At 37.0% G+C, this 12,607-nt stretch overlaps 1 protein-coding gene across 50 annotated transcripts in view; it reads right to left on the bottom strand.

The window, feature by feature from the left end:
- Positions 1-12,607, bottom strand: part of TRDN (triadin) — a 406,058-nt gene that overhangs the window by 320,947 nt on the left and 72,504 nt on the right. For all 50 annotated transcript variants that reach the window (XM_060419417.1, XM_060419418.1, XM_060419419.1 and 47 more), the window contains exon 3: positions 733-897. In XM_060419417.1, the coding sequence (XP_060275400.1) occupies positions 733-897 (165 nt within the window). The remainder of the gene's footprint in view (positions 1-732; positions 898-12,607) is intronic.

Raw genomic sequence — 12,607 nt, 5'->3', positions numbered from 1 at the left:
AGGCCAAACAAATACAAATTTAGACAAAGTCGTAGAAAGGGCTAAAATAATAAGAGCTTCCTGGTAGTCAAGGCTGAATATGTAAGTTCTGATGAGCAAAGTTGATCTTAAAAATGTCATCTAAAAGGCAGAATCACAAGGCTTGATCTTTCCATATCCACTCAGTAGAAGTTTACATGTGGTTTAAGTTTGTTATTTCCTTTTGTTCATTTATATATAACAGAGAGAGTAAGTGGGTTAGTTGCATAATTGCTGTGACATTTACCTCCATTTGTTTCAATCAATTTACTTTCATCATGATTTTAGTAGGATTGCTTTCTGATATTTATGAATACAAATTATATGTATAACATATATATATATATGTATATTTAGTCTTACTATTGTTATTTCAAACTTGGGAAATAGTAACTATTTCTTTCCTGAAAAAGCATATAAATGTGAGTTTCTATTGTGGTTTTGTAGGTTTGCTTAATAAATCTCTCTGTACTACTCTAATATAGCATTTAATTTTGACATCTTTGCCATAATGGCAGATAATCCATAAGTTGAAAGCCATATAAAGACCAATTTACTGAGTTTGGCAGCCTGTTGACAGGCTGTTTGCACTCAGAAATGTGTTCATTTTGGTTTAGCTTGACCCAAGCGCACATCTGTGCAGAGACTTAAGCTAACTCTTATCACACGTATCACAGCAGTCCCAGCAGCTGGATGTCTCTGCACTCTATGTACCTTTATCAGCGTCCTCCTCTGCATCATCATCATCTTCTTCATCACCCTCGGACGAGATGATGTCAGACAGCAAAGAAAAGAAGCCGTAGACCCAGTCCGTGGTTTCTTCCACCGCATCATGTACAAGTTTCAGAGGATCTGAGCCAATCTTGGAAATAGAGCTTGCTAAAAGTAATTAAAAACAAAGAAAAGTTTCGCAATTATTCCCAAAGAAACCAAGAAAAGCTGTTTTTCCTGATTTATCCTTTTAACACAATAAGTGTCAACTTCATCAATTTAAATATTGCTTGGCAATAGTTCTTTTGCTCATAAACAGAAATTAATTTTTGTGGTAGTATACATGTGTGTTCAATTAAAAAGAGAAGTTATTGGGTACATCTGGTACCAAACACTATAGGGTTACCCTTGAGAAGTTTATAATCCGAGTAAGCATTCAGCACAGGGAAAAATTAAGAATGAATTAAAGTAATGTGTATTATGTTATCCAAATTGTAGCAATCCTGAGTTACAGATGTTCTGTGGAACAGAAGAAATCATTGTTGGTCTATATTGTACTGGACAGCATCATGGAAAATGGCTTTGTAAATTTTTAGACAAACAGTAAGTTCTGAGTTGACTAAGATAGCTGTGACCAAAGTAAAACTGATAGGTCCATTTATTATGATTTGTGATACATCAGGAAATATCTAGAATTGTCAAGGTAGGAATCATATCAAATTCCAGCTAGATTCAATTGTTTTATCTTTGTTAGATATCCCAGCACCTAAAAATAAAAAAAAGCATTTGAACTTCCAGTAACTTCAGTGGATAGTGTTAGGAAAAAACTGAAGTCTATAACTCTTCCCTTTCTTATATCCTAAGGGGTATAAACTGTTTGTAAAATGAAAGATTAAAAATGTAAGCAAGTAAATAGACATATTATGGGTTTCCAACGTGTTGTTATTCTCATTCTAGCTACATGAAAATTGCTCTGAAGGAGTAAGGGTAGCCTTTAGGATCTGATTGAAAATGTGATCTAGCCAGAAATATGGTCTGAGTTGTATCTGATTTTTCAACAATCTATAATTAACTTTTAGATTTATGTTTTTTCTTAATTTTAAAAACTACTTAAGCTTTTCAGGGATTCTCTCCCTTTGATATCTTAAGAGATAAGAATTATATCAACATATTATACTATCTAAAGGTTAAGTATGCCAAAATGAAGTTTTGCTCTGATTAAGATAGGAAATCATTGGAAGGTTTGAGCAGAGGAAAGAGTGATTTGATTTATATAACTTCATTTGCCTCGTTGAGGATTGAAAGAATGCCAGGTTGGAAACAGGAAGATAAGTAAGGAGCCAAGTGAAACGATCTATAATCCAAGAGGAAGAAGATGGTGATCTCTGTATCACCCATACAGAAGGTGATAACTGTGTGTGATGAGGTCTGACTGGATTCTTAACGTACTTAAAAGACAGAATTGATGGCACAGACTGACAGTATGGGCTGCTGGATGTGAGAGAAAGAGAGAGGTATGGAATAACTTCAAGGCTTTTGGATTGAGAAACTGGAAGAATGGAACTATTATTCACTGAAGTGGGGAGAACTAGAGAGAAGTAGGGTTTGTTGGGCCGAGTATTTGAGTAGCTAATTTTTAAACTTGTTAAATTTGCGTTGTCGACTAGACCTTTAGGTAGAGATGTAGACATTTGTGTAGTTTTATATGATCTACAAAAATGAAGTTCTAGATGAAGATGGAAACTTGGAAGTTCAACAGAGAATAGAAAGAACTCAAAGCTATGTGATCACTAAGGAAGTGGAGCTAGGAACAGTCCAACATTTAGAAGATAGGCAGATCAGAGAGATGAGGAAAAATCATCAATGAATTATGAGAAGGAGAGACGAGAGACAGACAGAGACAAAGAGACACAGAGACAGATTAATTGAGAGGAAAGAAGAAAAGGAAGTATAATGTGCTAGCAATCAAGTCAAGAAATCGTTTCAGTGAGGATAAAGTGAGCAGTTGGCAAATGTTGCTGATAAGTCAAGAAAGACAAAGACTTAGAATAGAACTTTAGCCTTAATGATGAGGCTGTCACTGGTAACCTTCAAAGGGCAATTTCAGTGAAATACGTTCAGGCCAAATGGGAAGAACCTACAGATATAAATATATTTTACTGTAAAGTAAATGACAGAGATTGGGCAATAGTCGAAGGACTGGAACCATAGTGGGGTTTCCATTGTTTGCATTGTTCAAGAGGGAAGAATATTCTATTTTTATGCTGATGGGTAAGGTCCCATAGAGAGGGGAAATAATATGAGAGAGGAGATTTCTGAGCAAAATTTTAATTTTATGTTCTGTTTCAGAGGATTCACAGCCCATCACAGGGATGCCAAGTTACAACTGGTCCCAGGGAAATGTACCTCCATGAATCAGTGACAGCATAACTTCACTCTTTGGACTTTATTTCACTGCACGCTGGAGAGTTTCATGTGAATAAGATATGGTAGTCTGAAAGGTGAGACTAAGCCTTAGAGAAAGGAAATGAAGTGGAATTTTATAATTGCAATTGAGAATTTTAAAAGAACTGTATGTAAGAAACTGGATTGTCCTGGCACCATTAAAGGCATTTTTAGCAGTAGTATATTTTATATCTAATGGAAGGATATTGCAAATGGGATTTTTATGATTTGAATAGATTGAGACCATTTCCCCATTCCTCTTCTTTCTAAGTGTTCACTGAGGAACTTCACAATAAAATCCAACAAAATAGATAGTTTAATTATCCTTATGCTTAAATGCACTATATATATACTTTACAGACATGCATATTGTATGGTTCTAAAATCATCAAACTGCATTATTTTTATGAAAAAAATGCTGGCTTGAGACCAGCTTCTGATTTTCAGTCAAATAAACAACAACTTTAAAAACATATAGGGAAAGACATATCTCAAAAAAGATAGCAGTCCTCATGTTAATTCTGATTTCCTCTCTCAGACATCACATCCAAATTACATCAGTGGGAATAATATTATACAATGCAACTAAACCTTTTATAGATGCCTTCTTTTTAAATCATACTTTCCTACCTCTCATGTTTCCATGAGTTAAATTACATACACTATAAAAATATAATCATAAAAATGGTAGTAGCTAACACTTTTACGGTGTATATTACCTGTCAGTAAGAACTTAAATGTATATTAACTCACTTTTTCCTTTCAAAAACTCAGTGAGGTAGCCATCTCTATTTTAAAGACAAAATTGAGACAGAGGGAATGTAAACAAGATGCCTAAGGCTACATAGCTAGTCAGTAATGGAACCAGATTTTGCTCTCTCCAGATCATGACTCAACTACTACACAATACTGCTACCAAACAAACAAAAATATGAATTCAAAATGGGTTCCAGAGTATGATGTATTTCATACAACATCTCAGCAAGACACTGCCAAGGCACTGAGACTCTGGAATAATCTCCCTACTTCCTGAGCTTCTGTTATATGAGATAAGAAATGTTTCTCAATATTCAACTCATTCTTAATTGTCTCTTATGTTTCTTACAGAAAAATATACCACTGAATGCAAGCCTCCTTATAATCAGTAATTGGATTCTTGGCACTGATAAAAGAGTGCCAAGAGATGCAAGAGAGTCAAGGAAAGGTTTTAAGTTAAATACGATTTTTATTCATCCAGTGTCTTTGAAGCCAAACTATACAGATACTTCATTTCTAAATGAGAACATACACAGGAAATTAAATTAGTCATCTTATCTGCCTTACTCCTAAAGAACAAAGTTTGTGGTTTCATGATTATCTTTGACCATCAGTCTTACATATAATTGGCTCTTCTCTATCTGTCAAATCCTGAGAAGCATCAGCAAACAACAACATTTACAAGCATGGGCTCTGAGTTCAGAATGATACTGTTCAAGTTGAGCTCTCCTATCTAGTGCTGAACTGTGCAATAATGAAGACAGAGACAAAAGGAAAAATCAGTAATAATGCTTCTGTCTTTATTTAGAATTTTGTCCATCCCAAATTTTTTCATTTAAAATTTTTTGCATTTAACTTTAAATATTAGAGATGGTATTAAAATACTGGCATCTTAACTACTGAGTTGTTTGGAGCCTCTTAAACTTGGCAACCAGAGTGAGTACTTTATTCATCTGACTTAGTCCTAGTGTTTACGCCACCTGCCGGCTGTGTGGTGTTGAGAAAATTAACTTTTGCCATATCTATAAAATTCATTGATATGTCTCCTTTTCTGAAGTCACTGGTCTAAATTAAGACCTCAACCCCTTATGCCTATTGTCTTTATATTTACCCTTGTTATACCTCAATTTATAATATGTCCAGTTCTGGCAAACAGTATTATACAGTATGATACAAAACCAAAGTACTCTGTGCTTCAGTTTGCTAGAATGAAAAATGACAATAAGAGTACCAATACTTCACAAGGCTGACATCTGTATTACATGAGATAATACATTCAAAGCACATCAGAAAGTGCCTGGTAATTAATCAGTGTCACTGTGGGAGAAGCAAGATTGCCTTTGAATTTTGAATGACCCAAGGGCTCTTTCCAGTTTGCTATCTGGGGCTAGTGGTTTCTCCTCCCCTCAGCAGCAGGCACCGTGTATCATCTCATCTTTCTCAAGGTCTCCAAATGTTGCGCGACTGTCATTTCCAGTAGCCCCTGGGGTGTTTGGGACTGCATGGTATCCATTCCCAAAGGAGTGACCCCTCCAACTATAAGGCCAACCTCTTGCATTCCTTAAAGAAGAAAAGAGCAACAGTGTCTCTCTGAGCCACTCCACAGGATGGCTAGAGAACCAGGCTTGTAGGCATCTTCTGACTCTCTGCCCACAAGTCTCTGCCAGATGCTATTTATTGAGCTTCATTCAACCTTACTATACATACACTCTTAGGTGTAAAGCACCTACAAAAAAGTAAAAGATGTAGCAAATGTTAGGTAATTATTAATTCAACTTCAAGGAGGTCCAACAAGTCCATCCTAAAGGAGATCAGCCCTGGTGTTCATTGGGAGGACTGATGCTGAAGCTGAAACTCCAGTACTTTGGACACCTGATACGAAGAGCTGACTCATTGGAAAAGATCCTGATGCTGGGAAAGATTGAAGGCAGGAGGAGAAGGGGACGACAGAGGATGAGATGGCTGGATGGCATCACTGACTCAATGGACATGGGTTTGGGTGGACGCCGGGAGTTGGTGATGGACAGGGAGGCCTGGCGTGCTGCGGTTCATGGGGTTGTGTCTCTTTGCGACACGACTGAGCGACTGAACTGAACTGAACGGACTGAATTTTCAGAATCATCTAACTCACACATATGGTAGTCTGGGCTTCCCAGGTGGCTCAATGGTAAGAATCTGCCTGCCAATGCAGGAAAAGCAGGAGACACAGGTTCAAGTCCTGGCTTGCGAAGATCCTCTGGAGTAGGAGATGGCAACCCACTCCACTGGTCTTGACTGGAAAATTCCATGGACAGAGGAGCCTGGGGCCACAGAGAGTGGGCGAGGACTGACACCCACAGCACAGCACAGCATGGCAGTGCTCCGCAGGTGTGCACTGCCATAAGTATTACCCTAGGATCACTTAGTCCCTAAGTCCTCACAGGCAACACTGCCAGAGCCTGTGAAATCCAAACACTGCTTTCACAGGACTCAGGAAACAACCAGTGCTTGCCTCTTATCTCCCAGAAAATACTCACATCTAAATACTTGGATCTAATCTGAGCTAAGGATTTTTTTAAGTGTCATAAATTCTACCTAAGTTAGAAAAAAATTCCACTTACATATATGTTGATGTGTATATCTTACACATATTAGTACTCAGTATCAGTTCAGTCAGTTTAGCCGCTCAGTCGTGTCCGACTCAAATATAAAATTCTTTTAACACAAATTATTTTGCATGTATTATATGAAATATCTTAAACATAATATAATTAATGTTGTTTTTAGTCACAAAGTGGCATCCAGCTCTTTGCAACCCCATGGACTGTAGGCCACAGGTTCCTCTGTCCATGGAATTCCCCAGGCAAGAATAGCATAGTGGGTTGCCATTTCCTTCCCCAGGGGGTTTTCCCAACGTAAGGATCAAACCTGTGTCTCCTGCATTGGCATGTATATTGTTTATTGCTGAGCCACCAGGGAAGCCCTATAATTAACACAGTGCTGCCATTTATGGGCTTGCTATCTAGTTTTGATATGTGAGGGGTGTTATTTCATAATATATAGTGGTGATTCCAGATCTAAAGAAATTATTCCATTTGAAATGTCTAGCTTCTCCTTTTCTGCCATTAAGTGTTTCAACACTTCTCTCTCTGTTGGTGAAATTTTTTTCAAGTTAAGAAAAATATTAGCAAATTATGCACATTTAATATGCTCTGAGTTACACAATAATTTTTGCTTGATGCACTGAGATATTACTCTTTTTGTTCAGGGTAAACAGAATTCCCTAGAACTTTACCAGTGCAGAATAGAGCTATTGATGTGTTTTTCCATTCCCAAGCCACCCATTAGCAGTAGAGGAAGGGAAACACAGGGAAGAAAAACAAGACAAAAAGATAAAATGATCTGAATGCTGTCAGAAAATAATGGTTGTCTCCACTATGTTATCAGGCTTCGTATATGCAGAAATGTAACTGAGAAAACGCAAATTCTTATTAAACAGTTGAGACTTGAGATTTCACATCATTCAGAATAATGAACTATTTCCTAAGGATATAAAGTCAAAACACTGATTCAGCTTATTGTTAACCAGGACACATTAGAAACAAAAAGCACTCTCAGTGAGTTTACTAGCCCTCTGACTCTTTGGGCCCCAGAGTCTCCAGCATTGCTGATACTAGGCACAGACATTTAAAAAATAATGAACAAAAACGTGCTTTCACATCTACTAGAAAGGTTATTGGGCTTCCCTGGTGTCTCAGCGGTAAAGAACCTGCCTGCAATGAAGGAGAACTGGGTTGGATCCCTGGGTCAGGAGGGTCCCCTGGAGAAGGGAATAGCAACCCACTCCGGTATTCTTGCCTGGAGAATTCCATGGACAGAGGAGCCTGGTGGGCCGTGGTCCATGGGGTTGAAAGAGTGGGACATGGCTAAACATGAGTGACTAAACAGCAGCAGAAAGGTCACTGTCTTCATCAAAGTGATGACTACTCAAGATACTACATTGTGAGTGTTCTAGGTCCAGTGTGAAGTCACTTCCCATTCCTCTCAGGTTAGACCAACAGCCTTGAACATACCTGGCTAAACTCAGTGATGTCAGAACTGTCACCTTTAGCTGTTATCATCACAGTGGAGACCCACTCAAGCTCTGACAGGCTTCTGCATTCCTTTTTTCTCCTGCAAGTTTATCGTTTTTATTACTCTCTATTTCATTTCAAATTGAAGATACTGCCAATACGAGAAATAAAAAGTAACACATCCAAGGAGGTCAAGAAGTCAAGAAATGTTTGATACAGCAACATTATTCCTTCATTCTTAACTTCTAAACTGTATTTACATCCTTGCAAATGAAGTTTGTCAAACTTACACTAATTGGAATTACAAAATTTTCCCAATTCTTTCTCTCGAAAAATTCAGCATATAACTATATATTTGTAAGACTGCTTCAGTTCTAGAGATAATACCTGATATTTTGGTATCCAGTAAGCCACTTTTGTTGTAACCAACATAGTGAAAAACTGTGACCCTAAAATAGCTTTTCTAAAAATAGCTTTTCTATCCAAGAAGTATTTTGAGAGGCCCATTTTTTTAATATCCTCTCTTTAAAACCACTTAGAGTAGCACTTCAAAATGATTTACAGTGAAAAGTTAATAGGAGTGGATATGACAGATAAGGGTTTGGAAGAAGCAAAGGTAAAAATAATAATAAAATGGAGTGGAGGCCAAAGAAAATTAAATTCAATTCCTGTAGTACATGCTTTACATTAAGTAACAGATTCTCACATAGACAAAAATATGAAATTTAATCTATGTTGCAATATTTCCTTGAAATTGAAAACATAGGTTAAAATGATTTTTGTATTAATTTACATTTTGTCATTAAGCAAAAAATATAAATATTAGATCAGTTCCTTTCTGAAAAAGAACTCTCCCTTCTGAGAAAGGTTGGCACTGCTGATAGAGAACCCACCTACCATAAGAGATGTAAGAGACCTGGGTTTGATCCCTGGGTGGGGAAGATTCCCTGGCGGAAGGCATGGCAACCCACTCCAGTATTCTTGCCTGGAGAATCCCATGGACATAGGCGCCTTGCGGGCTACAGTCCATATGGTCACACAGAGTTGGACATGACTAAAGTGACTTAGCACGCAGGAACACAATTAAGTCATGAGTAATTTGTGAGATGCTTCTATACAGCATCTTTCAGATGTTTTTGCAGAGAAAAGTATATGATGAAATCTCATTTTGATATGTTTAAATGACATCTTTTACAAATGAGTACCACGACAAGCCATACTCAATAACAGATGTTATATTTTAAAAGTATAAAAACATTTTGAAAAGTTGTATGTAATCTCTTGCCTTGAATTACATAAATAATTTAACTTCAAAATCAAGTGTCTCTTGTATAGATTTTCCTTCCAATAGATTTTTAACACAGGTCACATAGAGAGGTTAAAATTCCCTACAATCTTTTATCCTTACCCTCAATGAATAACCCTCAGAATATGGGGATATAAAAAGCTGGATTCATAAAATTCCTATGGTATTTCTAATGGTCACCACCCTAAGAATGATTTTTCCTAATGCCTGTGGTGCTGGGGACTGAAGACGGAACAACAGGCACTTGGGAACAAAAAACGGGTGAAAAGGGAAGAAGGCAGTGGAATCTGGAGCCTGGGAAGGCTGAGATAACACAATGGAAACTGCATCGGTCATATGACCTCCAAGCCTCCCTCTTCAAAGCTGTCACACTTCCCATGGAGCTAACTATGCACCTCAGCCAGGACTGACGAAGCCAAAAGGAGGCTCTGGCAGGAGCTGGGGCTGCTGCAGGAGGGGCTGTTTGTCACCACGCCAACAAGGTGAGCCGAGGGATCAGTGACAACAGACGTGTGCAGCTGCACCTGGTCCGCTGCAGTGACCTTCCTGGTGCTGCTTGCCTCTGCCTCTCAAGTCTCCCACACAATGATTCTTCGGGCTCACACAAACCCGCACCTATGCAGACGAGGGAATTCTGGAAGACACAGTCTTATCTTAGCCAAAGGGACACAATACAAATTCACCACGCCTAGCTTTGATAATTATCAACATTTTCACAGTTATATATTTCTTCTCTCCCATCCTTTTCTTTTTTCTGGCTTACTAAATATTTTAAAGCAAATCTTAGATGCTTAAATTCTTAATCCAAGATCCATAAATACTTCAATAAACATGTCTTTTCCATCAGTTGTCTGATAGTTTTTTGTTTGAAGTCAAAAAATGTCCAAAGTATGTTTTTATCTTTCTTTTGCCAAAGTCTGGAATCAGCTACTTCTTGAAGGAGTCATGGGAAATGGTATTTTGAGACTAAAATTTGATCAGCAGCGGTGCTCATTGAGTTGGATTGTTGTGGCAAGAAATATTAAATTTCAAAAAAGGCATGTGTTTACACTGATATCTCCAAGTAAAATCTGGAATTTTCACCCACCGTTTCAGCTATGATACACTTCTTCTCTTCTGTTGAAAATTTTATTTCTTAATAATATCAATTGAACTAGTTACTTCATTTTTTATATAGTATACCATTAAGAATTTCAAATAAAATGGCAACAATACTGCCAATAACAATAAAAACAGTGAACAGAGTTTCAGATCTCTTTTCATTTCTTTTTGTACTTGAACTATACCACAATAAGGACAGAGAGTCTGAATTGTATGTTTTAAAGTTATTTGAAGTAATTATTTTCTCTGGTTATACCAATAACTTCATATGTATTAGATTCATTTGCTTCAGTGTGTTTTCAGATTTTAGGGCTTAATTTAAATTATTTAAAATATAAAAAGACATTTATGAGTTCTCGAAGTCAAAAACCATTTAAGAGGACATCTTAAGAAAATTGTGGGACTTCCCTGCTGGTCCAGTGGCCAAGACTCTGTGCTCCTAATGCAGGGGCCCCAGATTCAATCCCTGATCAGGGAATTAGATCCCACATGCCGCAACTAAGACTGAGGATCTTGGGTGCTGCACTCAGACCCGGTGTCATAGACAAATAAATAAATAAATATTTTAAAAAGAAAGTAAGAGAGAAATCGGTGTTGCTATTCTGATCACTTGCTCTAGTGTCCTCTTTTTTTGACAGCTACCTAATTTTGTTAATTTTGACTTATCCTTTCATTATTTCATGTATTCTTTCATATACATACTTATATGTAAAAGAATACATCTAAAATTTTAAACAGGGGAATAATACAATGAGACTTGCAATTTTCAGTAGTCTGGCCAAAGAATGAGCCAGAGGCAGAGGTAAGATTAGAGGCAAAGAGAAAATATGAGGCTACTCTAACAATCTGGGGGAAACTAAGGCAGGAGTTAGAGAGACAAGGCCAGAGTACAAGCAGAATCAAGACACATTTAGAAAGTAGAATCAATTCTTCTTGATCACTGAATGTTCATGAGTAGCAGGGAAAGAGTGTGAGGAGTCTGATGTTTCTAATCGCAGAAACAGGAAACTGGATTTGGAATCTAGGAGGCAGGCCTAGAAAGAAATACAATCAGCCCAGTGAGGAATTTTGAGTTTGATGCTCCATCTGACTATCTTTCTAAAATCGGAGAGTGATTAGGGACAAAGATGTGAACTGGGAAGTTATTATGTGTGAAGTTCAGTTATAAGCAAACTTCTGAGCAAGTAGATCAATAAGAGGAAAATAAAAACACTGATGAGCTCTTTTTTTTCTTTTTTTTCAAAATAAAAATCACTTACTGACTCCCATGGTGGGAAGAATGTATTTCTTAAAATTTATTGTGGATGCTTTAATTGTTTAGAGCTGTATCACTGTTTTTGGCCTTTAATCTAACTATCTGACCATTTTAAGGAAGGCTTGATCCTGTTATTAGACTGAAAGCCATATATTAAAGATAAGCAAGCTAAATATGATGGCAACTTACTCATCACTTGTATGGGAAACACAAAGTCATCACAGCAATGGAATAAGGTGGTATTGTCTAACAGGGGAAAGAAGCTAATGGTGCTAAAGAAGATTTATAAGTCATAAGAGGTATATAGCAAAGCTACCCAGTCATACATATATATGTACCCACTCTCCCCCCAACTCTTTCCTTTGAACCTAAAACTATCACAACATTGTTAACAGGCTATACAATAAAAAAATAACACATTTAAATAAAAATAAAATAAAAAACAATTGGAAAAGAATAAAAATCATAAGAGGTCATATTTTTAATAAGCAAGTGTCAGTCAACAGTTCTAGTACTGCAAGATTTAACTGAGATGAAGATAACTATGCTAATTGTTCTTTTGTTCATCTGTTCCATTTCTTTATTTAGAAATCAAGTGTATATTTGAAACATTTCAGCAAAGTGATAGAATAGTGTCAGATTATCTCTTAGAAGGGCTTGGCTACAAGGACAGAAACAAAAAGGTTTGCATTAAGAGCTAAATAGGGATATAGGGAAGTGAAGGAAACTTGTCGGTTTTTTCAAGTTAGAAAACACATCAACATATGTAGAATGGAAAGAGGGAATACAGCAAAGACTGAAGATACAGGAATGAGATGTCATTTAAACCTAGAAACATTTAGATGTAGCAACACTGAAAACATACCTTCATGAGGCCTTCTCCTATCATACCACACCCTCCTACACACATATTTCTTTAAGGGTAATAATCCCTTTTAAAAAGCAAGATCTTCCTGAAGCAGT

Source organism: Ovis aries, chromosome 8 (genome assembly GCF_016772045.2).
Source record: "Ovis aries strain OAR_USU_Benz2616 breed Rambouillet chromosome 8, ARS-UI_Ramb_v3.0, whole genome shotgun sequence".
Classification (NCBI taxonomy): Eukaryota; Metazoa; Chordata; class Mammalia; order Artiodactyla; family Bovidae; genus Ovis; species Ovis aries.
Note: the sequence above shows the minus strand (reverse complement) of the source record. Positions and strands in the feature narration are given on the sequence as shown.